Here is a 24,656-nt window from a genome sequence, read left to right as displayed (position 1 = left end):
GCGATCGCTCACGAGTGCCTCCGCCCTCCGCTGCCAGCGCTGCCCCGCCCCGCCCGGTCCGACCACGCCCCCTCAGACCACGCCCCCCCCCCCCCCACACACACCACGCCCCCCGCACACCACGCCCCCATATGACATGTCTATGTCCCCTTACGCCACGCCCTGTTCCAAACAGGCCCCGCCCAGCCCGGGAGACCCCGGCCCCTCCTCAGCCGCCCGCCCTGTCCCGGCCCTGCTCTCTGCGCTCACCCCGGCCATGACCCCGTCCCGCTGCCCCCAGGGCTCCTGGCTCCCGGCCGTGCCCGCCTGGCCCCGCCGCTTCCCGGCAGCGCCGGCCTCGCACAGCAGCACATGGCGGCCCTGCGCACCCTCCTGCTCCTCGGGCTGCTCCTCACGGCGAGGGGGCAGAGGGCGGCGCGGAGACGGCGGCCGCCCCCTCCCCAGAGTGCGCTCGAAACAGTGGCGGCTCAGGAGGGGCTCAGCCTCCACCAGGTGAGGGCTCGGGCTGAGGGCTCTGTGGGCATCGGCCGGCCCCGCACTCGGGTGCGCTGCAGAGAGCCGCGGTGCCTCCCGTGCCGCGTGTCCCCCCCAGACCCGGCTTTGCAGCCCACCCTCCTGTATCCCCGGTCGGCATGCCCGTCCAGCGCTGACCCCCTGCGCCCTTCCTCCCCAGGCCCACCATTGCAGCCCGTCCCGTGTCCCCCTCCAGGTGTGACCCCCGCTGCCCTCCCCAGGCTCAGCCTCCCAGCCCTCGGTGCCCCCCGCACACAGCCTGGGCTGCCTGAGCCCGGCTCAGCCCCAGCGCTGCCTGCAGAGCTGCCCGCGGAGCAGGGCTGGGGCCGGAGCCTCACAGGAGCCCCTTCCTCACCCACCTGGAGCTGCCGGAGCGCCGGTGCCGCCGCTCTCCCTGTGGGGCTGGGGCTGAGCTCGGGGCTCGGCTGGCGGGGCGAGGTGGGGCTGCGGCATTCTGTGATGCCCAACAGACACCCAGTGTGGCACTGGGGTGCCCGCAGTGCTGTGGGCACTGTGAGCCATGGGCAGGTGCCTTGGACAGCCCCTCCATACCCTCAGCCTGTCCCCATGCCAGGCTCATTCTGCCCTGCCACCCCACCGACCAGCCCCTGAAGGGCCACTGTGCCCTGTGTGCAAGGCTGGGACAGGAACCGCTCCCAAGGAGCAGCTGTGGGCAGAGCTGACGAGTGACAGGGAGGGTGCTCAAGGTGATTGAGTGGTGGCACCCCAGGCTTGTGGCCCTGCAGATGGTGCCACCCCTGTGCCATGCAGCTCTCAGGGAAGTGGTTCCTGGTCGGCATGGCCTCCCACTGCAGCTACCTGGCAGAGCACAGCCACCAGCTGGAGGCCACGACAGTGACAATGACCGTCCTGGATGGGCAGAGCCTGGCCATCAGCACCTTCAGGAAGCTGTGAGTGATGCCAGGCCGTGGGCAGAGACAGGGGTGCTGCAGGCAGGGTGGAACAGGACCAGTGCCTTGGGATGGGGACTCTGAGAGCAGTGCCAGTGCCCTGGCCATAGGCTCCAAAGAGGACAGAGCTGCCCCAGAAGCAAATATGGGTGGGATACCCTCCAAGGAGTTTTGTAGTCAAAACCCTGGCCACGATGGGTGCCCTGGTCATGATGGACACTCTGCCACCCGCATGTCCACTAGCCCAAGCCGAGCTGGGGGTGCCCAGGCTGGTCAGCGTGAGGACAGCCAGGCTGGCAAAACTGAGACATGTGGTGGCTCTAAGGCTGCCCAGCCCAGGACTGGCTCTTAGGACTATCCTAGGAGCAGCCTGTCTGAGGATGGGGACCTTCAGCACATCTGTGAGCACTTTCCCCAGCCTGATGGTCCCTAAGGTCCTGACCAGGCTCAGCGTTGCAGGGAGGTGGCAGGGACTCCTTGAGCTCAGCATCTCTCACAATGTCTCCCCAGTGTTCTGGGACATCTTTCCCTGGGGAGAAAACCAAGTCCCAAGGAAACAGCATGTGTGCCTTGGCAGGCAGGGTTCCAGGGATCCTAGAAGATCCTCCACAGCCTGTACTGACATCTCCTCCTCCTCTGCCCCTGCAGGGACAGGATGTGCTGGGAAATCAGGCAGCACTACCTTCCCGCCCAGGCCCCCGGACGCTTCCTGCTGAAGGGTGAGGGAGACTGCTTTGGGGCCCCCCAGTCCCCCCAGGAGGCTGCTGGAGCCCCCAGTCCTGCTCTCAGCAGGGTTTTGGTACCAATGTCCCTCTTCCCAGTGCACTCCTAGTATTTTGTGTCTTGGGTCACTAAGTGCCAGATGCCATCACAGGTGACACCATGGGCTGGTGCCTGTGGGGTTGTCCCACTCTGGCTCTGATTTTCACCCCTTGCACACTCGGCTTGTGGTGAAATGAAGCCCCTGGATGATGCTGGGGCTAACCAGGACTGACTGGGACTAACTGGGCTATCCTCTCGTCTTTCCCAGGCCATAGGAAAAGCAGCAAAGTGGATGTGGTGGTGGGTGAGGCTGACCCCAGCAGCTTCATCATTCTCTATTACCAGAAGGGCCGCAGCATCTCTGTTAAGCTCTATGGTAGGCTGGGGCTCGGGGTCTCATGGCAGGTGAAGGACAGGGGTGGGAAACCTGTGCTGGACTCTGGAGAGGCCAGCTGAGGCCTTGGAGGACCCAACATGGAATGGGGGTCACTCCTAGCTGGAGAATTGTTCCCCCTGTGGAATGCTGTGGGGGAGCGGGTGAGGGGGAAACTGGGAACCCACTTCTCTGAGCTGAAAGCCCCTGAGCCCTGTGTAGGGCCGTGGGTGGCTTTGGGCCAGGGCCAGCTGGGGCCTGCAGCCAGTGCTGGTGTCCCCCCGCTCGCAGGACGGAGCAGCCGCGTCAGTGACGCCGTCGTGGACAAGTTCGAGCAGCGCGCCAGGGCCGTGGGGCTGAGCCAGGATGTCACCTACTACTTCCCCACCTATGGTGGGTGGCACACGCTCCTCAGGGACACCCGTGTGGGCTGTGCCCTGCAGTGTCCTGGGGGTGCAGGGGCTGGGGGGTGCCAGGTCCCAGACAAGGTGATCCCCCTGGGCTCTGTCTCTTTCAGGATTTTGTGACTCTGCAGATGAGTTTCACGTCCTCGATGGTGAGTTGGGGATGCTGGGTGATGCGCTGGGTGCCCCCATGTGCCAGGCTTGGTCCCTCACTGGGCACCAGCTGGGTGTCCCTGTCCTGACAGTGGGCTGGGCACACTGGGCCAGATCCACGCTGCACTGTGGCTGTGTGGTCCTGCCCCAGGAATGTGGGAGGACTGGGCTGGCACAGGAAGGGCCATGCCAGACCATTCCCCGGGACACAGCCTGTGCCCTTGTGTGGCAAACCATCACTCACAATGGGCATCAGGTGGCAAAGCAAACCTCACTCACTCCCCACATGGGTCAGACTGGGCTTGATGGATCTATATTGGTGTTTCCTGGGGTGAGGTCTGATCTAGGATGAGATGTCCTGGCACAGGGGCACCCTGGGGTGAAGCCTGGGGTGCTTGGGGACAGCTCCATTACTTGTCATTGGTGCTTGGCGAGGCAGAGGTAGGTCTCCAGCCCTGGTGCTGGGCTTGGACACCCCCCAGCCCCTCAGCACTTCTCTTCCTTCCAGAAACGAAGCTGTAGGTGCAGATGGACTTGCCAGGGGGTCCCAGAGCTCAGCCCCCACCTCAGCCAGCTGCCCATGGCCACACAGACCTGAGCTCGTCAGCCCTTCCAGCTGTGCTGGCAGCTGTGTCTGTCCTTGTCCTGTGCCCCCCCAGCTTGTGTCCCCCCTCTGCTCTGTGCAGGAGCCAGCAACACCCCAATAAATGCCTCAGAGAAGAGCCTGTGTACAGGCCAGTCACCTCTTGGTCTGCCCCAGCCAGGCCAGCACTGCCTGCCCCATGGCCTGCCAGTGCCTTGGGCATGTGCTCCTGGCTGGGGGGTGCCAGGGGTGTTGGGGGCACTCTGCAGACCCCTGCCATGCAGACCCCTGCTATCTTCTCTGCGAGCCTTCCTCAGCCACGGACAGCAGGGCAGAATTGGGGTGATTCCTGGTCCAGCTGGCAGAGGCAAGCACTGAGGGGAACCACAGGGAGCATGGACTTGAGGGCTCTGAGGGAGACCACAGCATCTGCCTTTCCCCCCAACAAACTGGGAGATCACTCGGGGACCCGGTGGAGGAAATCTTATTCCCACAGTCCTGCTTCCCATCTCCAGGGCTGGGAAACATGCCGTTCCCCTGCCCCAGCCCTGCAGCGTTCATTCCCCGAGGGGCTGCTGGATTCCTGCCTGCACGGCAGCGCCTTTCAGAGAGAGGCAGGGGCTGGGGAGCTGCAGGGTTAATGCTGCAGCCCCTCATCCGAGCCCTTGTCCCCGTGTGGAGCCCGGCCAAGGCCGCGGGCAGGTGCGGAGCCTCGCGGGGGGAGCAGCCCTCTGTCCCCACACCAGGATTTTGCAATCCTAGCGGGAACTGGTAACACATGTTGTTTATCAGGGAATTATGTAAGGGAAGCCACGTGATGTGCCCGGAGCCGGTCCCCGTCCCCCCCACAGGTGCGGGGCAGCCGAGCCCGGCCCGGCCCGGCCCCGGGCCTGACAGAGCGGGGCTGTGAGCATGCAGCTCGTTCTGCCTGCGCTGCGAAGGGGCTGCACCGGGCGGGGGGATCAGGGGAGAGCCCCGGGGAGCTGGGCTGGTCCCCAAGGATTCCCCACACCCTTCACGCCGGCTCAGCCCATCCGTCGTTGGGGCTAAACCATTTCTGGGTGCAAACACCCAGGTAATGCCCAAAGGTGTGTGTCCAGCCCCCGCGGGTATCCACAGCCCAGATACCCCGTCCTGCCCCCAGCCCTGCTCTTTGTGCCCCTTGCCACCGTTGGTGTTCCCCTGTGCCCCCAAGTGCTCCAGCTTTGCCACCCAGGTCCTTGGGCTGGCTCCCAGCTTTGCCACACCCAGGACAGCCGAGCACCACCCGGATATCCATCGGGCACCCCCTCCTTGCCCCTGGGCAGGGAGCTGGGGGTACCTGGCAGCAGAGGGGGCTCTGTGTTCCTGCCGCAGTGACAGTGCCAGTGCCAGCCGGGTGTTCCCTGCCCCTGTGCCCGATGGAGACAGTCTCCCCCAGCACCCTGAGGGTGAGCTCCGGGGCAGACTGAGCCCCAGCCCAGCATACGAGGCCTCAGCCAGGCTCTCGTGATGTCCAGCCCTGCGTGCTCAGCTTTTGTTTTGTTTTCCTAAGCCCGCGGGCGGGGCAGGCGCGGGGTGCGCAGGGCAGGGCGGCCTCGCAGCGGGGCGCGGGGAAGGGAATGTGCAGGGGGGGCTGCCAGGGGAAAACCAGCTGCTCTGCAAACATGCTCCTTACGTAAAGCGCCTTGGCAGGGCTGCGCCGCGGGACTGGGGCTCTGCCCGGCATGGCCAGCCCTGCCCAAACCCTGCCAGACCCACGGGCGTTGCTGCTGGCACCCAGCGTACATCCGCTGCTCTCACCCTGCAGGGGCATCCCCAGATTGCGGGGGGCACCTTAGTACCCACTGGTGACCCCAAACCAAGGGGCAAGGGCATCTCCAGCCCCTCTTGTGTAAGGGTGCAGGGTGGTGGAGCGAGTGGGGTGTCAGGTTCTCGGGTGCATCTGGCTGCATGCTGGTCCCCAGGGAGTGAACGTGGGGCTCCTCGGCTCACCAGTGGGACGCACCCCAAGCTAAGGCCAGCAGAGATACTTCCTTGGGTGATGCAGGTACTTGAGTCAAGGCAAAGCAAGGTGTCCTGTAAGAGCACATGCAGGTGTCGAGTCTCATGGGTTGGGTTGGGACCTGGCAGGCACTGGACATTTCCTCCATCTCACTGAAGCCCCACTCTGGGTCCGAGTGAGGCCTCCCTGTGTGGATGGGGCCGGCCCCTCTCCGTGGCTGCTCCCCACGCGGGGCAGGGCAGCCCCCGTGCTGGCCGCTGGCTGTTTTCACTGCAGAGCAGTTTGGCACCCTGGAGCAAATATGTCATATCAACAGGAGGGAAGCATTCACAGGATCCCCTGCTTGCCCTTTGGCTTCAGCGCTCTTTGCTGCTCCAGCTTGCATAACGGCACGGGGGGAGGCAGGGCTGGCCCCCGGGGGCCCCGCAACGCCTGGCCATAAATAGGGGCTCGCCAGACTCTCCAGCACTGCAGCGCTCTGCCTCCGGCTCCCAGCTCGGCTCGGCTCGGCTCTGCCATGCAGACCATGCTGCTCAGCATCCTGGGGCTGGCCCTGCTCGGGACACTGCACGCCCAGGACAGCATTCCTGTCCAGGCTGACTTCCAGCAGGACAAGGTGACCCAGGCCAACCGGCATCACCTCCGAGGAGGTTTGGGCTGTTTTGGGGGATCCTTGCCCTGAAAATGTGGGGAGGGGGTGGTGCAGGTGGATGGGGGCCAGGCTCGCACTGGTGCACTTGCAGCCTCCCATCCTGGGGACCTCCCAGCGCCTGGGTTTGGTGGCTCTGGAAGGGATCCAGCATCGAGGCTGTGGGGCAGGACCCTGGGTTGGGCATGGGGCCGAGCTGCTGCTCTGCTGCGGAGTGGGGGTGGATGCACAGGGAGAGAGAGAAATGCAATCTCAGTCTGACAGCGCAGAGATGGGCCATGGGAACCCCTCCCTCCCCAGAAAAAACCCCAGCCCAGGGCCACAAAAAAACAAGGGCTGCTGTGCTGGGATATCCCTACATCCCTTCTCCCCTGGAAAGGTCCTGGGGGACATAGTCACTCCAGGAAGGTGATGAGGATGGCAGGAGGCACTTCCTGCAAGGACAGGGGTTTGGGATGTGCTGCAAGGGTGATCCCAGCACAGCTGCTCTCCAAGGTGGGCAGTTTCCCTCAGGGGCATCACACTGGTGGCTCCATACACCAGAATGGAATGAGCCATGCTGGACCCAGCGTCCTGACCCATCCTCACACCCCCAGACGGATGGAAATGGTATCTCAGAGCCAGGCAGTCCTGTCACATTCCCTGGGCTTGGGGTGAAGAGGAAGGAAACATCCAAGGGCAGTGAAGGACGTGTCATGAAACAGGGATTTCCTTGTTCGTGAGTTTTGTGGTTGCCAAGAGCTGTAGCAGCTCCCTGTGAAATGACGACCTTGGGATGCTGTCCTGCTGTAGGGAATGGGCTGCCAGAAGAGAGGGACATGGCCCAGGCTGGGGCTGGTGGGGGCTGGGGGGTGAGACAGGGTCTGTGCCCAGGGGGGCTGAGTGGAGGCTGTGTGCAGCTCACAGGGAGATGGTACAGCATCGGCCTGGCCTCCAACTCTAACTGGTTCAAAGAGAAGAGGAACCTGATGAAGATGTGCACAACCATCATCTCCACCACAGCAGAGGGGAATCTGGAAGTTACCTCCACCTACCCAAAGTATGGGGCATGGGGAGCGGGTGAGTGGGGAGGGGCTGCTGGGGGTGGCCACTGGTGCATCCCCTGCTGCTCTGCTTCCCAGGGGTGACCAGTGCGTGACGAGGAACAGTCTTTACACCAAGACAGAGCAGCCGGGGCGCTTCAGCTACACCAGCCCACGTGAGTGCTCAGTTTCCATGGGGCAGCCCCGGACGTGCTCCCAGCCCTGCTGTCCCTGCTTCTGCCTTGTGGCTGATTTGGAGCTCAGGGCTGAGCTGTGCCCCATGTTCCCCACAGGCTGGGGCAGCAAGCACAACATCCATGTGGTGGAGACCAACTACGATGAGTACGCCTTGGTGGCCACCCAGATCTCCAAGAGCACTGGTCCCTCCACCATGGTGCTGCTCTACAGTACGTCTGCCCCAGGACCCCCATGCTGTCCGTGCCCCCCGGATGTCTGTCTTTCCCATGAGAGAAGGGCAGGGTTAGGGTCATTTCCCAAGCTGGGGTGACCTTAGGGGGATGATGGCTGGGTCAGGGCCCCCTTGCAGGGCTGCCTGTGCCCCTGTGCTGGGGGGTATGGGGGGACTTGCCTCTCACCCTGCTCTTGGCTGCAGGCCGGACAAAGGAGCTGAGTCCCGAACGCCTGGAGATGTTCACCCAGTTCTCCAGGGGGCAGGGCCTGACCGACGAGGAGATCCTCATCCTGCCCCAGACGGGTGAGCCCGGGAGCGCAGGGATGGTGGTGGGGAGCAGGGGTTGAGATACCACAGGGGGAGAGAAGGAGGAGACCCTGCTGGCTGTCCCTGCCTCTCCATGGGGCCAGCCATGGGGTGCCCCCGTTCAGGATCCCTCAGGGGGCTGAGTTCCCACAGCCCCCAGAGGAGCTGAGCTGATCTCCCTGTTTCTTCCTCCTGCAGACAAATGCATGGCAGATGCTGCTTAGGTGAGTCCTGCCTTCACTGGGGCTCAGACCAGCCCTGTGGGATGGGGTGGGGATGCTTAAAGCCACACCACCCCACAGAGCCCCCAGCCCCTCCACAACCCTTCCCTGGGTTGCTGCTCTCCTCACATCGACTGGGGATCCCCCACCCAGCCCTGTGGGGTGTCTACCCCCTCAGTGTGAGGCTGGCCGGGCCCATGTCACCCCTGTGTGTTACCTGGTGTCCCTCATCTTTTCCAGGCACAGCCACCAGCTGCTGCCAGCCCGAGCCCCAACAGCAACGCAAGCTGGTGACCACCCTGCCCCATGTGACCCCCAGTGGCCCCCCAGAACCACAGCAGCCTTCGCTCCCTGTCTTCACAATCCACACCTGTATCCCTGTCTCCATTAAAGCCCATAAAAAAACAGCCCTTGCCTGCTGGATTGTTGTGGGGCAGGCCCAAACAAGGCAATGGGCAGGGGGGAGCATGGCCAACAGGGTTGGGACTGGGCTTAGTGGTCAGGGCTGACCCCAGCTCCTGGCTATGGAGCTGCTGGGGTGAGACCCCAGGTGCACTCACAGCCCTGCCCCGTGGTGCTGCCTGGCCACTGAACCTGGCCTGTCCCACAAAAAAGGGTCCCCGAGTCTAGGACCCCTGGGCATCTGCTCCCCCTCTGCTCCTTGGGCACCCTGGGCTCCCTGACCTCCCTGCCTTGGTTTTCCTGCTGCAGAGCAGGCTGGCAGCATGGGAATGGGGCAATGGGCAATCAGGGGGTCTCCAGAAGTCTGGGGAAGGATGGACATGAAGAAGAAGGATGTCTGTGAGCTCTGGGTGTGGCTTGATCCTGAGCATCTCCTGGGCTCCATCCCATGAACCCGGACCCTCTCCAGCAGTGGGGTCTGAGCCTGCTGCTACCAGCCTAAGAACCCTTCTGAGGGCGCTGGGCTGTGGCTCAGCCTGGGGTAGAACACCAACATAGCCATTCTCTGGCACGGAGGACCCTGAGGCAGGATCCGTGCCACCACTGACGGACCCTGGAACCAGTGGGAACAGCCAGGAGGGGGCCCCTGGCGTGCATGTCACATTCCTCCCCGTACAGAGCAGAAACGGGGCAGCGCTGGGTCCTGGCGTGCTCCGGGCTGGGTCTCACACAAGGCTGCATTCATCTGGAACTGGGGGGGACAGGGCCAGCACTGTCACCTAAGCCAGGCACAGGTTACCCCGGCTCTTGTGTAACCTGTTGCATAAAGCTGGCGTGGGCAGGAGTGCTGCCAGCAGTGGGGGCTATAAAGTGGGTGCAGCCTCTCCTGCCCACATCCACTCCAGGGTGAGGATGGCAGCAGCACTGTCCAGCCTGGCTCTAGCCCTGCTCTGCCTGCTGCAGGCAGGAGCCCAGGTGCCCGTGCAGCCGGACCTGGACACCGAGAAGGTAAGCACAGCACGGCGCTGCCCAGAACATCCTGCCTGCACTGGAGGGGCTGGCTGGGGCAGGGGGTCTGTGCTGCACCCCCGGGCACCTGCCAGCCCCATCCCTGAGCCAGCTCCAGGGCAGCTCCCAGGAGAGCCTGTGCAAAACCAGGTCAGCCCTGGAACTGTGTCCAGCACCAACAACAGCCCTACCGCACGGACACCAGCCCGTGGGGCCATGATGTCTGCAAGCTTGTGGCGCTTTCCCAGGGAACATGGGCCAGGTGCTGCACCTGTACTCTCAGCATGGGGCAGGACAGGGTGTTCTGCGTGCAGGAAGGTGGCAGTTCCCCACGTTTGCCTGGCTGCTCCCCACAGAGGGTGGCAGGTCTGCCACCACCAGCTGGCAGGTTTCTATAGTGGGCTGTCATGTTGCCCATGGTGGAGGGCAGATCCCCACAGATGGTGACTGGTCCCTGAAGAGGGTGACAGGTCCCCACAGAGAGTGGCAGGTCCGCTGTAGCCCCTGGCAAATTTCTGCAGTGGGCTTCCAAGTCCCCCTAATGGAGGAGTGCAGGTCCCCCTGGCAGGTCCCCACAACTTTTCCAAATTCCACCGGTGATGTCCCGCTGCAGTTTGCAGGGGAGTGGCATGTCACAGCCATTGCTTCCAACTGCTCCGTCTTCCTGAAGATGAAGGATGGGATGAAGTCATCCACGGCCATCGTCAGCTTCACACCAGAAGGGGACCTGGCCATGAAGTTGGTCTTACCCCTGTAAGTGTCCATCCTGCTCACTGTGTTCCCCTGTGGGCAGCAACTCCCTTCTCCCCCCACAGCAACTCCCCCACTGCTCTGGGTTGCCCAGTTCTGCCTCAGTGCATCCCCCTGGGCAGGCTGGGCCCATCTCACCCTGCTGCCTTCCCATGGGTCTGGTCACATTTATCTTTTTCATGTTCTTTTTCCAGGATGGACAAATGCCAAGAGTTTGAGCTGCTCTTCCAGCAGAGTGGGCAGGCGGGGCGCTACATGGGTACGTGTGGAGAGGGGCTTTGGAGCCATGGGTACCCCGAAACAGAGGGCATCCCCAGCCCCCATGCCTCGGCAGCAGTGGGAGGTGGGCTTGGCCCCCTCTGCCTTCATGGCGTAGCAAGACGTTGTGGGTGGGTGGGCACCTGGCTCCTCCACATTGAGCAGGGGGTCCTTCCTCATATGGCCTTCAGGCAAATTTGAGGTTTGAGCACTGAGCTGTGGGCCTCAGCAGGGCCCAGGAGGGCTCAGACTGTACCATGTTACCCAGACTGTCACCTCTGGGGTCCTTAGGAGCACAAGAGAAGAGGAATCTGTGTGTGATGGAGACAGACTACAGCCACTACGCTGTCCTGCACGAGGTCCAGCACAGCGAGGCAGAGCCCAGCACGGCGCTGCAGCTCCTCAGTATGTTGGGAGTGGGGACCTGGCTCCTGGAAAGGGATGAGGGCACCAGCAGCAGGCAGGGACTGGGCTCCCCACCACTACCCAGGGCCACCACCAGCAGCACCCCATGTCCATCACCTAGGGAATTAATTTTGGGGTGAATGAAACCTTGCACTAAAGTAATCCCCAGCTGGTTGCGGGTTGAACCAGAGCCCCCTGCCGTGTGCAAGCCCAGCTGCAGCATCCCAAGCCTGCCAGCCACCCCAAACCACCCCAAACAAATGGGTCGCTGATCCCAAGCGGCTTGTGACCCTTTGCTGCCAGCCCAGGGCAGCTGTGAGTCCACCCTGCGTGTTCATGGCTTCACCTTGGCCCTTCCCTGGGGTTCAGCTGCTGCCCCGCAGTACCGGAGCCCCAGTGTGGGGCTGGCTGTGGGATTCCTTGCTGGGATTCCTTGCTGGGATTCACCAGCCCCCACTCTGGGTCTGTGGCTGCAGCAAGGGAGCAGGACGTGAGCCCCCAGCTCCTGCAGAAGTTCATGGAGCTCATCCCCACCATGGGCCTGACTCAGGACATGCTGGCCATCCTGCCCAAGTCAGGTGAGTGGCCCAAGGGCACAGGGTGGCAGCTGCGGCCCCTCTGCGTGCGGACTGTGCAGGGGCTCGGGGTGCTGCCAGCTGCACACTCACCCCTCTCTTTGCTTCCCAGCAGATCAATGCACCAGGGACATGAGGTGAGTGTGGCCAGGGAAAGCTGTGACTCCCTTTCAGCACGGCCTGGGCTGAGCAGGGACTTGCAGGCCCTGGGGGATCCCCCACTTGCCTCGGGGCTCTGTCACCTTGGCTTTGCCCTGCTCTGACCATTCATCTGCCTGTCCTCCCTCTGCAGCTGAAGGGCCACGTGTCCTCCAGACCTGGCGGACTATGGGCTCTGCGCCCCACTCCGTGGTGCTCCTTCCCATCCTTCAGGCTCTGGCAGACCCCCTGCTCCATACCAGGATCACCATCAACCTCCTAAATAAATAGACGCAGCAGCTGCCCCAGAGCTCGGTGCTTTGTTGGCGGGAGCAAGGTGGTGCCAGGGTCCCCAGGCACCCTGAGCCCAACAGTTCTGGAGCTGACCCTTCCTGTCAGGCCCCCACAGGTTTTAAGGGGCTCCCTGGATGTGATGTTTGCTGTGCCCAGCATGGGGAGGATGGGGAGCAGAGGATGGGGAAAGTGCAGGGGAGCAGCTGCCAGGGGAGGGAAGAATGGAGCCAGGGTGGACAGGGGCTGGCACAGCCTAGCTGGGAGGTCAGTAGCTCCGGGCAGATAGGGTGAAGCAGCCAGGCTGCCCAGTGCTGCCTGCAGGGACACCCCCAGAAACCCCATTCCCTGCTCAGTCCTCTCCCAGGCCACCCAGCTGGGAATGGGGTGGCACCAGGGCTGCCTGTGGCCGGACTGGGACCCACATGCCTGCCACCCGCCTTGGTCCCCCATCTCACCAAAGCAAGGCCATGCTGCCATGAGCCCCAAGGGCAGTTTTTATCTGCCTCCACCTCCTGCACAGTGAAGGCAGTCTCTGGTCCCCCCTCTGCCTCCCTGCCTTGCAGTCCCTCGGTGCCCAGGCAGACGTTGGGCTGTGACCCCAGAAGCCTGGCAGAGCCAGGCCACAGGGGACATCACACTCTGGGCAGGAGGGACACACTTCCACAGCGACACGAGCCCCTTGTTCTGCCCGCGCTGCTCAGGCAGACCCTGCGGGCCCCAGCGAAGGTGGGAGGCCGGCGCAGGCACCGCGGGTCAGGCTGAGCCTGGACGGGCTGGGTTTGGGCAGGATCCCGGCAGCTGCCCTGGGCCACGTTCCAGAAGGAGAACGGGTCACCGAGGGCCTTGGGGAGCTGGGCAACGGGGCTGCCCCGGGGCCGGTGCCGGGAAGAATCTCCCGCTCCTCCTGGCAGCCCGTTGGAAAACAACAGTTCGCTTTGTTCTTTCACAAGCAACTAAAAAAAAGGGGGAAATCCCAAATTTCAGCAGTGGCGCAACGGTTCCTGTAACTCCGTTTTGGGGCTGGCAGGCACAAGCCCCTCTCTGCCGCAGGGCTTTGTTGACCCTTGGCTGCCCTGCGGATCGGACCCACCCCTTGCCCAAGCGAAGCCGAGAGCGTTCCCTGGGGCCCGGCACGGCTCGGCACGGCTCGGCACGGCTCCAGCGGGGGCGGCAGCGCGGAGCTATAAATGCGACAGCGGCGGCACCGCTCCCCATCCCACGGCTGAGAGCGCAGGAGCTGAGGCGAGATGAGGACCCTGGGGCTGAGCCTGGGCATGGTCCTGCTGTGCTTGTGGCGGGTGCAGGCTGGGGACCCGGGAACGGCGGAGCCGGACGAGAGCAAGGTGACCCTCAGCATCTGGGGAAGGGAAGGGAAGGGAAGGGAAGGGAAGGGAAGGGAAGGGAAGGGAAGGGAAGGGAAGGGAAGGGAAGGGAAGGGAAGGGAAGGGAAGGGAAGGGAAGGGAAGGGAAGGGAAGGGAAGGGAAGGGAAGGGAAGGGAAGGGAAGGGAAGGGGAAGGGCTTGTTCTCCAGTTACCAGCAGAGCAGGGAGGACTGTAAAGGTGTTTTGGTACTGGGGACAGCTGGGGTCACTACAGCCACCATTTGCTTTGCTGACACACAAGGTGAGGACAGCCACCCAGCTCCTGCATAGGTGTCCCTAAGGGAATTTTGTTGCCTGGATGGGATGTAGATGTTCCATGGACTGAGATTGTCCTGGCTTGGTCCCTGAGGAGGAGACTTTCTAGACTGCTCCTCTGGACTCACAGCCTGCTCTCACTGCCAGATTGCAGGGACATGGTACATCACTGCTATGGCCTCTGACTCGGAGAGCTACCTCCAAAAAAAGGACCAGCTGAAGATGGCAATGGCCAGCATTGAGGTCCGGGGGGATGGTGACCTGAAGGTCTCCTTTGCAATTCCCACGTAAGCCCCACATGCTTTTCTCCACAGGCTTCACTACCAAACCCCTCCCCGGGCCTTCACTGGCGGGTCTCCACCTCAGTGCACTCACCAAAGATCTGGGCAGGGGTTCTGACAGGAACACCAGGGGCTTGGGACAGCTGTGGGCAACCCATCTTTAGGGCAGGCTCAGGACAGCACTGGCCAGGACCAGTGCCACCACAGAGGGTGGGACAGGACCCTACAATTACAACTTTCCCAGCAGACCCAGCCTCATCCCAGAAGCTCAGAGCATGAGTGAGGGCATCCATAATGCCCAGGTGCCAGCACTGTCCCCTGCCACCCCAGGTACCCATTGTTCTAAGGGTGGTATCTGTCCCCTCCTGCCCTGGCCACACCATCACATCTCTGAACAGCAAGTCTCACATCTGGGATAGCAGCCCTTGAACAGGGGAGGGGAGAAGGGAGAGGGAGTCCCTTCCCCTCAGCTGGAGCATCCTTCACTGTTCTGCAGCCCTGGGAGATGTATGAAGTTTGAATCGATCTACAAGCCCACAGGCAGCCTGGGTGAATACTACAGCTCTGGTGAGTGGGGGTGCCTGGCTCCTGGGGCAGGACAGGGGCATGTCCCGCCATCCCTGTCTGAAGCAGCTGGCTGCTCCTGGAGACATGGCCCTCAGGCCTGCCTGCCCCTCCGGCATCCTGGCTGAGACATCCCTCTGTGTTCAGGTGCCAGCTGCGCCCCAGGGCTGTGGCCCAGCAGCGTGGCAGACCCCCAGTCCCTCCCTCTGCGATAAACACATTGAGACCAAGTTTAAACCCCAGGGAAAAGCAGGTTCCTTCTGCAAAGGGGCTGTGAGTGGATGTTCCCAGGGGATGGAGCAAGGGTGGTTTTGCATCATTCCCAGCCCAAGGAGCAGTCTGACACTGGCCAATAGCCTGCACTGACCATCCACAGCCCTTTCTGCCCTCGCTTCCCCATCCTTCCCCATTCCCCTGCTCTGCTGTGGTCTGTGGGCTCCCCAGGCTTCCTGAGGAGCCTTAGCAAGAGGGGAAACCAGGATGAGGGGATATCAAGGAAATTCAGGCTTGGTGGGCTTCGCGCTCTTTTACAGCCCCTTTGCAGAGTGGGGGTTTCCAGGAGGAGGTAATTAATTTTTCTCCACATCCCTTTGCAGACAGAGGCAATAAGACGGTGCGGCTGGTGGATACCGACGGCAGCTCCTACATGGTTGTCTTTGCCACCAGAGAGAAAGAGGGGAAGACCTTGCACATGCTGAGACTTTACAGTGCGTAGCCAGCAGGGCTGAGCTGCTCCAAGGGTCCTGCAAGGCCGGGAGCCAGGGGATGTTCTCTCTCCACTCCTGCCCGGGTGAGGTGCAGGAGTGGGGCAGGGACTGCGTGTGCTCCCTGTGTGGCCGGGAAGGGAAGGAGCAGGGCTTTGGCATGGCAGGGGGCTGGGGCTGCCAGTCCATGGCATTGGGTTTCTGGGTGGAGAAGGGTGGAGGGTGGGGGTCCTGCTGCACAGGCAGAACAGAATCAGTGGGGACAGGAACCACGAGAGGAGTCACTGCACTGGTGTCAGGACCAGGGCTCATCTTGTATCCTGGGTGGGGTGTCCCATGTGCCTGGCCACCACTGCTCTCCAGGACCTCCACCAGTGCCTCCAGCCTTCTCCCAGGGACTGCCATCCATCCCACCCTCAGGTGGACACACTCACCAGCTTCCCAGGAGATGCAGGGTCAGGCACAGCCTGGAGCTAACTCATGTCTTTGTCTTTAGGCAAAACCCAGTGGGTGAGACCCAAAATCAAGTTGCTGTTCAAGAGACTTGCCAAGCTGAATGGCTTCACCGACGAGACAATCTGGATTTTGCCCAGGCAGGGTGAGCACTGCCCATGCAGGGACATGCAGGCAGGGACCAGCTCAGCCCATCAGTGCCACCACTTCATGGCCTGAGCTGGCAGGAGGGAGTGCTGGCAGCCAGCAGTGCTCTGGCTGGGCACAATGAGCAAGAAGAAACCCACAAGTGTCTTCTGAGCAGTCTATTTTGGGTGCTAAATGGGATTATTCAGACCACAGCGCCAGACTTAGGCTTTCTCTTTGTTTCCACAGAGGAATGCAGACTTGGTGAACCGTAGGTGAGTTGCCACAGTGCAAATTGGTGTTTGCAATGTTCTCTCCTGGAAATTTACCTTCTTGGTGCCCCCAAGGCAAGGGCCACCAAGAACTCTTTGAATTCCTCTGGTGTGAGCTGGTGCTGGAGCTTGCACACAGGTAGGACCATTCCTTTGGATACTTCTCTGCAGCAGGGGCCCCCAGGTAGCAGTGCCCAGGCACTCCCAAGGAGCAGTGTCCAGAGACCCCCAGTGGGATGTGCCAGGCACTGAACATGGGCACGTGAGCTGAAACCACCAGAGAAATGTCTGTCCAGCCCTTTGAGCAGTGAGGGCCAGGACAGCAGCTCCTGCCCAAGGGACCTTGGGCTTGTGGACTGGCAAACCTGGCCAGAGTGGGTTGGTGTCTCACCATGCAAACCATATTTGCTGTTGCCCCCCTAGCCTGTGTTTTTCTCACCATACAGCTGTAGGAGTTACTAGAAATCTATTGCTGGAGGTGCCTCACCCTACAAATCTGGGGAGAACTGGAGAAGAATGCACTGATCCTAATGGAGAGTCCCACAGGTCTCCTTGCCTCACCCAGACACCACCTCTCCCACCTGTTTTCCAGAGAGTGCAGACTGGCTTGTGGATGCTCCTGCCAAGACCCATGCTCTGAAGCTCCAGGCTCCTGCTCCACCATCCTTCTTCTAAGCTCTGTTGTCAGGACTCTGACACAGTCCCTGCTCCTCCAGCACACAGTCCCTGCTTTTTGCCAAATAAACAGAAACTCTCGCCGGGTGTTGGTGTAGCTGTCTGGGGACAACCTGGGGTGCTGGGGCCTGTGGTCTCTCCTGTTGTCCCTCTGGGGGCTGTGGATGGTGAGCAGCCAGGAGTGAGCCCAGCTGAGCTTGCCCAAGTGAGGGCAGTTTCAGAGCCACAAGATTTCTCCCTCCTGGGTGCCTCCCAGAGGGGCAGGACCAGGCCAGGCAGAGATAAGGCAAAGGGTGCAGTGGGGCTGGGAATCCTGTGGGCAAGAGGGGCTGCATGGAAAAGGCCACTGAGAGGGTTTGGAGGGTTGCATCCACCCGCACCACCCACCACCTCTCCTCCTCTTGCCCTGCAGTGGCTGCAGCTCTCTGCCCCCTGGGAGCCCCAGGAGCTCATCCAGCAGCTCAGGCTGAGCCAAGGCAGGGCAAGATTCAGATTTGGGACCTCTCTGCCCCACTGCAAGCTGTTGTGGAACATGGCTGTCTGAATCCTCTGGAGCCAAACCCGGAGAGCTGCCTGTGGTTTCTGGGCAGCACACAGAGAAAAGCCCTGCTGGAGCTGGGCTGTGAGGACACACAAGCTGACAGTTCAGTGTTTGCTGGGTGTGAGTCCCATCCGTGCAGAGCAGGCGGTGGGTCCCCATGCAGCACTCCACAGTCCCTCAGCCCTTCCATCAAGCTTGCATCTGTCTCTGCAGTTCATCCAATACTCCTTTATCCCCCCACAAACCTGGCCAGATGTCATCATATATCTGATTAAAAGGGACTTTTCTTCCCTGAATGTTCCTAAGGGCTTCCTGGGTCTAGGCACCTACTCAGCAATGGTGGCATCCTGCAGCAAGAAGCTTCACTTGCCTCTGCTCTCCCTTTTGCTTGTCATGCTGATTCCATCTTCAGCTGCACAGCCAAGGGCCATGGAAACATTCCAGGGCTGGTGGGGACCACGCTGGTGCAGTGAGGATCAGCCCAGACACAGGGGCCCAAAAACTGATGGAGGGGGCAGAAGGGTGTTGGGGCAAAGGAAGTGTGGGGACAGCTTTTGGTGGCTGAGGAGCAGTTTGAGAGCAGCACCTGATGGCTGCTGGTGATGCAAGATCATCTCTATTCGTGCTCCTTGTGCTGTTCCAGATCTTGAATCTTTGACAAGTCTCCTTGTCCTCCCAGCCTCCCCTCTCACCCTCTCTCTCCTTGCCCTGTTCAGGCCATGTCCCTGCTGGGGCTGCCTGGCCAGACCTGGACCTCCACCTCCCTGAAGAGGTGGGGGTACAACTGAGATTTTCATGGAGCCTTGTCCTATTCTCTGGCCTTCTCATATCTCCTCATGCTGCCCCCTCTGGCACTCACTGCACGTGGATGAGATGTTTTACCAGATATGTTTCAGTCAGCACAGTGACCCCTCTGGGTGACTTTCCTGCCTTTCTCTCAGCCACTCTTCACTGGGTGGGTGACCAAGCACTGGGACAGGCTGCCCAAGAGGGTCTGGAGTCATGTCTGGAGGAGCTCAAAACCGTCTGGACACAATCCTGAGTGACTGCTCTGGGGGGCTCTGCTTGAGAAAGGAGGTTGGGCTGGATGACCTTCCAGTTGAAATCATTCTGTGATTTATCTTAGTGAGATCTTCTTCCCTAACCCATGCCAGCTTGTCCCCTGCGAGCTTTGATGGACTTCCCGGGTGACATGAGGATGTCCAAGGCTTATATCTTGTTGACTCCTCCAGAGAGGTGTATTTCTGAGGTGTGATTTTCCTGTGCAAAAGTTCCATTCGGTCTGCCCTGTCATAGTTTGCCAAGACATCAACGAAATCTGGCATTTATTGCAGCTATTGTGAGTATCTCCTACACTGTGAGGGGGCCTCTGCAGAGCCTGGCACATTCTTCTCATTGTCTGGTGAAAACTAGAAGGCACCAAAGGGATTGTAAGTGGCAGATGGGGTGCTGGAGTGATGTTCGAGTTGTTTTGCCTGGAAATGTCATCTCCTCCGTCTTATTACTCACTTGCCCTTCTCCATTGGCAGGACAGAACTTCTGAAGTGTTTGCAGAGAAGATTGTCCATTCTGAGGATCCACCAAAGCTCCTTCTTGGCAAAAGTGGATGCAGGGTTTCTTCACTTTTCCATCCGCTTCTTTTCTTTGAATTTAAACAGCTACTTTCAAATATTTTCTAGTATAAATTCCTGCTGCCAGAGCCTTGAAGAAATTGCAGCTGTCATTTCTCAAAGCAGAGGAGCAAGGCGCCAGATGCTGGTGTCTTCGTTGTTTGTCTAACATTGTTGCCTTCAGCTGTCTTCAATAAGTTAAAGAATGTTTATGCTATTTCTAATCAGATTCTTTAAATTGATGCAATCATGCTGGGTTCCATTTAGGCTTCCCAATGTTGTTTAGGGCTTGTATTTGCTAATATCAGCTTAAGCACTCAGAGGAAAGCTAAGCTGGTCTTTCCAGACAATCTCTGTGCCATATGTGATAGTTAATCCTCTTGACTTCTCATTTTTTCTTTTTTTAAAAATAAAATGTGACTGTATGGAATCATCTCAGGTTGTAAAAGTAGCACCAGCTAGCACAATGATGACACTTTAATTTCAGCCTCTGACCCAGGTCCCACTTGCTGCTTGGGACCTGTGGGCGCTAGGCAATCCCAAAAAACCTGAGTGCAAGGGTGCCCAACCAACCTGCCTGGAGCAGTCTTGTGTTAGAGGCTCCTGGATGTTCCCGTGCATGTGACGGGTGCAGCACCAGTCCCCCAGTCCCCAGCTGGTGGTGTAGTCACCGCAGCAGGAGTCACTCAGGCAACATGCAGACATCAGAACCAGGCTTGTCCTTCTGCCTTGGAGGGTGCAGAGTGAGACCACAGGGTTTTCCCCAAGTGCTGCTGGAGTCTGATGGGTGTGAGCCCAGAACAGCCTTTCCTCTCTCAACACACATCCAGGGGTCTGTTGGAATCACACGGCACCCCAAACACTGAAGCTGCCACACTCCTGTTGCGACGGGAGGTGCAGGAGAGGAGCAGCAGCCCCTCTGGGATCCGTGCCCCGGGCTGCTCCCTGCCCCTCGTGCACAGCCAGCAGCCAGGGCTCTCCTCCTTGACCTCCTTGTCTCTCTCCTGGCCTGGCAGCCAGAGGAGCCCTGGCCTGAGGAGCTCTCCATGCCAGCACAGGGTGTCTGGCTGTACTGAGTGACCCTGGCTGGACCCCAGGCACCCACTAAAGCCTCTCCATCTGTCCCCTCTGCAGCTGGACGGGGAAGAGAAAATATGACAAAGGATTTATGAGTTAAGGACTGGGATAGTTCACTCATCGTCACAGGCAAAACAGGCTCTAATTAGAGATATTCATTTATTGCTAACAAAATCAGAGCAGGATAATGAAAAATAAAATAAGACCTTAAAAACACCTTTCCCCCCATCCCTCCCTCTTTACCAGCTCTACCTTCTTCCCCACAGTGGTGCAGGGAGACAGGAATGGGACACTGCTCAGGGACAGAAGTCATTCTGCTGCTCCAGCATAGGGTCCCTCCCATGGGGGAATAGTTTTCCATGAACTTCTGAAATGTGAGTCCAGTTCACAAGCAACAGTCCTAGCCAAACTGCTGCAATGTGAGTCACTTTTCCATGGGGTCAGTCCTTCAAGGAACAGGCTGCTCCAGTATAGGTCCCCCACAGGGTCACAGCAAACCTGCTCTAGTGTGGCCTCCTCTCTCCACAGGTCTGCAGGTCCCTGCCAGAATCCTGCTCCACCATGGGCTTGCCACAGGGTCACAGCCTCCTCTCAGGCATCTCCCTGCTCCAGCATAGGCTCCTCCAGGAGCTGCAGGTGGATCTCTGCACTCCTACAGCATCCTTGGGCTGCAGGGGCACCATGGTCTTCACCACAGGCTCAGGGGAATCTCAGCTCCAACACCTGGAGCAGCTCCTTCCCCTCCTTCTCTGCTGACCTTCGTGTCTGCAGAGCTTTCCTCTCACATATTCTCACCTCGCTCTTATCTGGCCACAATTACAACTGCACAAAAGCCTCTTTCTTTCCTTCTTAAATATGTAATCTCAGAGGCATTACCACTCCTAACTGGCCTAGCCTTGGCCAGTGACATGTCCATCCTTGGAGCCACCAGGGATTGGCTCTGCTGGACATGGTGGAAGCTTCTGGCAGCTTCTTGCAGAAGCCATTCCTAGAGCTCCCCCTGCCATAGCCTGGCCATGCCAACCCAATGCACTGTCTCAAAGCCCACAGCCTGACAGGTCACCTGCTAGCAGCACGGCAGGAGCCCTGTGCCTGCCACAAACACAGCCCTGCTCACCTTGCACACGTGTGCCTCAATGCCCCGTGCCAGGGCCGTTCCTGGCAGCGTCCCTGGGATGTGGCTTCTCATGAACAGCGAGGCTGTGGAGCTGCCCTGTGCTTCCCTTGAGCCTGCCTCAAGCTCACTTGATTCATTAGATTTGATTGTAAATCAAATGCAACTTAATTAGCAGAAAGGCAAACAGTCCCTGCCAATGACTGGCTGATCATTCCCTAATGACTATCAGATCAGGACATGTAATTGCAAAGCTCTAGAGTTATCGAAGAGTGAAATGAAGATGCCACTTGCATCCCACTCACACAGCACCTCTGATGGCTTCTCCTGCCCCGGCTCACAGGCAGAGGAGTTTCACGGTGACAGGGCACACAATCTGCTGTGCTTCATACCTCTGCACTGTAAGTTCCACTTACTGGAACTTCAGTAAGGCAACTGGTGCCAGAGAACCCGACCTGAGGAGGCCCATGAGCCCACTGGGGAGAGGGCAATGCCAATGCCCTGGAAAGATGCACTATAGGCTCCAGACACTCCTCACAGGGCAAGGAAAGAGGCTTCCCACACAGCACTCTGCAGCACTACACCAGTTTATCCCAGTTCTGTCCTCCCCATCGGCCTTCCCCACCCCTTTTACCCTTACATTCATGTTCTAGAGAGTTCTCCCTTCCCTGTTTTCCCATTGGTGTGTGTAACCCCGCCCATCCATCCTGGCATTCCCCATTGGTCCCTTCCCAGTATACCACCCCTGAGCCCTCAGACCATTGGATCCCTGATGCTCCTCCACCCCCTCTTTCCTGTATTTATACCCTGGACCATCCTTTTTCTCTGGGTTCCTTTAGTGTTGCTGTGTGATAGAGTGTGTGGGATCTCTATGCTTGGACCCTCCTGTGTCTTCACTACCACGCACCTGTGTCTGTCTGTCTGTCTCTGTCTCTGTCTGCGTGCTGGTGCTCTCGTGGCTCCTACCCACTGGCCTAAGATGCTCTTGGGGGAGGTTGTGTCCACCACCTCCAGAGACCACAACACCAGGCTGGTTTTCAGGTAGCCCAGACTGTGGTGCTCTCCTGGGGATACCAGCTCCTTGGTATGCCCTTGGTTATGGAGAGATCACAGGGTACACGGAGGGAGCTGGGGGTGGGTGGTCTCCCTAGGGATCTTGTTATGGGTGTGTCTGTGTGATACCTTCCCAGTGGACCAGCCATGTAGTTTTCCATGTCTGCTTCATCAAGTCAACTTGAAGGCTCTGTGAACACGGAATTGTAGCTAAAATAGGTTTATACTAGGTAAAGGGAAAAGTTTTCAGTGATGACAAATGGGTTGAGGATCCCAAACGCCTCCTGTATTTGCCCCCTTAAGTGGGAACTTTGGGCCTCAAATCTCCTGGAAAGGCACCATGTAAGACCCCAGAGTTTTCCAAGTGCCACTGGTCATGGGATCTGGCAGTTGTGAGCCCAGAAGAGCCTTTCCCCTTTCAATATACACCCAGGAGTATATTGAAACCACACAGATGTCCAAACCCTCATGCATTAGATCTAAGGAGCTGATTCCTGGGTCAAAGTAATTTTTTGGCGCTGGGTTTCAGCTGCCAGCTCTTGCAGGCTTGCTGCTCCAGGGTGGCCCACAGCATGCTCGAGCAAAGGGCTCTCCTTTCTGATGCAGCCATCTCCCAGCTGGGATTTGCGTCTCCAGGCTGACCATGTTGCACCATATCTTCTCTAATGGACTTTCCACTCTTCAGGCACCCTGACAGCCCAGCTCAGCTTCCTCCTCAAGTGGGTTCCCTGTGCAACATCCAGAAAGGTCTCACCAACCTGACACAGCATCAATATTTTCCCACACAGTCTGAAACCTTTTTGTCCCCATGGCCAGTTTGGCATCCTGTGCCATACTGGTGGCTCCAGATTCCCCTGACTCTCCAGTCAAGAATCCTGCAGGCAGGCAGACTGCTCTGCAGATGCAGAGCTCCTGTGCCCTCCAAGTTTTCTTTCTTTTCCCTGAAACTGCAAATGTCTGGGGTCAGATCCCTCTTCTCCCTCATCACAAAAACACTTTGCACCCTCACTGCTGGAGACACAACGTTCATTCTTCCTGAGTCCAGGTGCAGCCACATTTCCCTCCCTCAGCAAATCTCTGAAGACTCTCCTTCCTCCCTAATGCTTCTGTCCTAGTGCCTTCATGTTGTCACTGGCCATAAGTTGTCATTGTCCTCTTGGAACATTGGGAGCAGGAGATATCTGACCTGCAGGACACAGCAGGACTGTCTGTCCCCATCTACGTGGCTGAAAGGCAAATACTTACCCCATATAACTCTGCAAGTGATTCTCACAGGCTCCCTGCACTCCTTCATCTTCCAGCACGGGCTCTTTTCTTTCCTTGCAGACATTCCACTCTTTCCAGAGTCCCTCCTTGGTGTCTGTACGTTGCTTGTTTGCTATGGGAGAAGCTGTTTCACCAGCCTCTCCCTTGTGCTCAGAAGGGATTTTTTTGGTGTCTATTCTTTCTCTTTTATGTTTGAACGCTCAGCTTCCCAAACCTGCTCAGATGCAGGAACCAGCTCGCCTCACTTCTCCTGATTTGTGCTTGTTCTCAGCAACAGCCACCAATCTGCCCCTATTAATCTTCCCGTTTATGCCAAATGGCATCGACTCATGCCTACTAGAGCTCTGAAGTTATTTTCCCAAATACTACTTCTAAAAACAACCAAAAGGAACAGGTACAAACAAAAAAAAAAAAAAACCAAACCACCCCATCAGCTCACCTTATGCTGGTTATGTTGCCCTCATATCCCAGGATAACTAGAGTGACTGTTGCAGACAGGTGATTAGAGCACCTCTGCCCCTCCAAAGAGCTATTCTTCCTGGAAGCAAGAAACTGGAGCCTAAGCCTAAAGGATTTCTCTCCTGGTAATTTGTCCTCACCCCAAACTGGCTGGGGAAACTGTGATGGGCTCCTAACATCACTCAGGCAGAAATTTCTTTCCTTCCTTACAAAGTCAGTTTAGGTCCAGGAAGATCTTTTGATCGTGTCTTTCAATGTCTTGTGCTGGCCTCTCTCCTCATCACACGCTCCTGTCCCTCCTCCTGAGAGCTCCATAGCCTCTGCCCAGCTCATACCACCTGCTTCCATGACTCTGGGAAGATCTGCTCCCATGGGCAGCTCCATGTACTAGTCTGAGTTTCTCTACAGCAGCATTGCACAAGGCTACCATTGCTTGTGATCTTTCCCATGAGCCAGATGTGAAGACACCAGCCCACACTGCTCTCCTAGCTGCTCTTACCCCTTGAGTTCTTTCCTTCTATCTGTGGTTGCACACTTGTTTACCAGCTCCTACACCTCATCACAACCCAAACCGGCATGTAAAGTACATGCCTCTCCTTCAATCTCTATTCCCTTCCTAGTTCAGAGCCTGGCATCACATCCCTGCAGGTGCCTCCCATCCCACTGGCATGCCTCCTTGCATTGAAGAGTGTGTCCGTGAA

At 59.1% G+C, this 24,656-nt stretch overlaps 4 protein-coding genes across 9 annotated transcripts; all 4 read left to right on the top strand.

Annotated features, from left to right (window-relative positions):
- The first annotated feature begins 336 nt into the window (after positions 1-336).
- C8G (complement C8 gamma chain) lies at positions 337-4,015 on the top strand. Its single transcript, XM_063174486.1, has 7 exons — positions 337-492; positions 1,285-1,424; positions 2,073-2,143; positions 2,455-2,562; positions 2,851-2,952; positions 3,077-3,115; positions 3,625-4,015. Exons 1-7 carry the CDS (start codon positions 352-354, stop codon positions 3,636-3,638), a joined length of 615 nt encoding a protein of 204 aa, XP_063030556.1. The 5' UTR covers positions 337-351; the 3' UTR covers positions 3,639-4,015.
- A 2,125-nt stretch (positions 4,016-6,140) lies between these two features.
- On the top strand, positions 6,141-8,700 carry LOC134428207 (lipocalin-like). 3 transcript variants are annotated; one of them, XM_063174697.1, is made up of 7 exons: positions 6,141-6,299; positions 7,232-7,371; positions 7,454-7,530; positions 7,648-7,761; positions 7,968-8,069; positions 8,271-8,296; positions 8,534-8,700. In XM_063174697.1, exons 1-6 carry the CDS (start codon positions 6,201-6,203, stop codon positions 8,294-8,296), a joined length of 558 nt encoding a protein of 185 aa, XP_063030767.1. In that variant the 5' UTR covers positions 6,141-6,200; the 3' UTR covers positions 8,534-8,700. The 3 variants fall into 3 exon arrangements, with proteins under 3 accessions (XP_063030767.1, XP_063030765.1, XP_063030766.1); XM_063174696.1 differs by having other exon boundaries at positions 6,165-6,333; positions 7,206-7,371; XM_063174695.1 differs by having other exon boundaries at positions 7,454-7,761.
- Positions 8,701-8,807: 107 nt separating this feature from the next.
- On the top strand, positions 8,808-12,131 carry LCN15 (lipocalin 15). 3 transcript variants are annotated; one of them, XM_063174700.1, is made up of 7 exons: positions 8,808-9,703; positions 10,317-10,456; positions 10,648-10,712; positions 11,003-11,116; positions 11,593-11,694; positions 11,807-11,828; positions 11,984-12,131. In XM_063174700.1, the coding sequence occupies exons 1-7, from the start codon at positions 9,608-9,610 to the stop codon at positions 11,985-11,987; spliced, it is 543 nt and encodes a 180-aa protein (XP_063030770.1). In that variant the 5' UTR covers positions 8,808-9,607; the 3' UTR covers positions 11,988-12,131. The 3 variants fall into 3 exon arrangements, with proteins under 3 accessions (XP_063030770.1, XP_063030769.1, XP_063030768.1); XM_063174699.1 differs by having other exon boundaries at positions 11,804-11,828; XM_063174698.1 differs by lacking the exons at positions 11,593-11,694; positions 11,807-11,828; positions 11,984-12,131 and having other exon boundaries at positions 11,003-11,529.
- A 1,175-nt stretch (positions 12,132-13,306) lies between these two features.
- On the top strand, positions 13,307-16,919 carry LCNL1 (lipocalin like 1). Of its 2 annotated transcripts, none has more exons than XM_063174690.1 (7): positions 13,307-13,466; positions 13,908-14,047; positions 14,538-14,608; positions 15,202-15,312; positions 15,806-15,907; positions 16,138-16,163; positions 16,753-16,919. In XM_063174690.1, exons 1-6 carry the CDS (start codon positions 13,371-13,373, stop codon positions 16,161-16,163), a joined length of 546 nt encoding a protein of 181 aa, XP_063030760.1. In that variant the 5' UTR covers positions 13,307-13,370; the 3' UTR covers positions 16,753-16,919. The 2 variants fall into 2 exon arrangements, with proteins under 2 accessions (XP_063030760.1, XP_063030761.1); XM_063174691.1 differs by lacking the exon at positions 16,753-16,919 and adding an exon at positions 16,607-16,725.
- Positions 16,920-24,656: the final 7,737 nt, after the last annotated feature.

This window comes from Melospiza melodia, chromosome 22 (assembly GCF_035770615.1).
Source record: "Melospiza melodia melodia isolate bMelMel2 chromosome 22, bMelMel2.pri, whole genome shotgun sequence".
In the NCBI taxonomy this organism is placed as follows: Eukaryota; Metazoa; Chordata; class Aves; order Passeriformes; family Passerellidae; genus Melospiza; species Melospiza melodia.
The sequence above is the reverse complement of the archived record's forward strand: the minus strand, read 5'-3'. Positions and strand labels throughout refer to the sequence as shown.

Coding starts and splice junctions, on each gene's coding strand:
- LOC134428207 (XM_063174695.1), top strand. CDS start 6,201: ATGCAGACCATGCTGCTCAGCATCCTGGGGCTGGCCCTGCTCGGGACA. Junction 7,762..7,967: donor CACCATGGTGCTGCTCTACA/GTACGTCTGCCC, acceptor TCTTGGCTGCAG/GCCGGACAAAGGAGCTGAGT. Junction 8,070..8,270: donor CCTCATCCTGCCCCAGACGG/GTGAGCCCGGGA, acceptor TTCCTCCTGCAG/ACAAATGCATGGCAGATGCT.
- LCN15 (XM_063174698.1), top strand. CDS start 9,608: ATGGCAGCAGCACTGTCCAGCCTGGCTCTAGCCCTGCTCTGCCTGCTG. Junction 9,704..10,316: donor CGGACCTGGACACCGAGAAG/GTAAGCACAGCA, acceptor GTCCCGCTGCAG/TTTGCAGGGGAGTGGCATGT. Junction 10,713..11,002: donor GCAGGCGGGGCGCTACATGG/GTACGTGTGGAG, acceptor TGGGGTCCTTAG/GAGCACAAGAGAAGAGGAAT.
- C8G (XM_063174486.1), top strand. CDS start 352: ATGGCGGCCCTGCGCACCCTCCTGCTCCTCGGGCTGCTCCTCACGGCG. Junction 2,563..2,850: donor CATCTCTGTTAAGCTCTATG/GTAGGCTGGGGC, acceptor CCCCGCTCGCAG/GACGGAGCAGCCGCGTCAGT. Junction 2,953..3,076: donor CTACTACTTCCCCACCTATG/GTGGGTGGCACA, acceptor TGTCTCTTTCAG/GATTTTGTGACTCTGCAGAT.
- LCNL1 (XM_063174690.1), top strand. CDS start 13,371: ATGAGGACCCTGGGGCTGAGCCTGGGCATGGTCCTGCTGTGCTTGTGG. Junction 14,048..14,537: donor GTCTCCTTTGCAATTCCCAC/GTAAGCCCCACA, acceptor ACTGTTCTGCAG/CCCTGGGAGATGTATGAAGT. Junction 14,609..15,201: donor GGGTGAATACTACAGCTCTG/GTGAGTGGGGGT, acceptor ATCCCTTTGCAG/ACAGAGGCAATAAGACGGTG.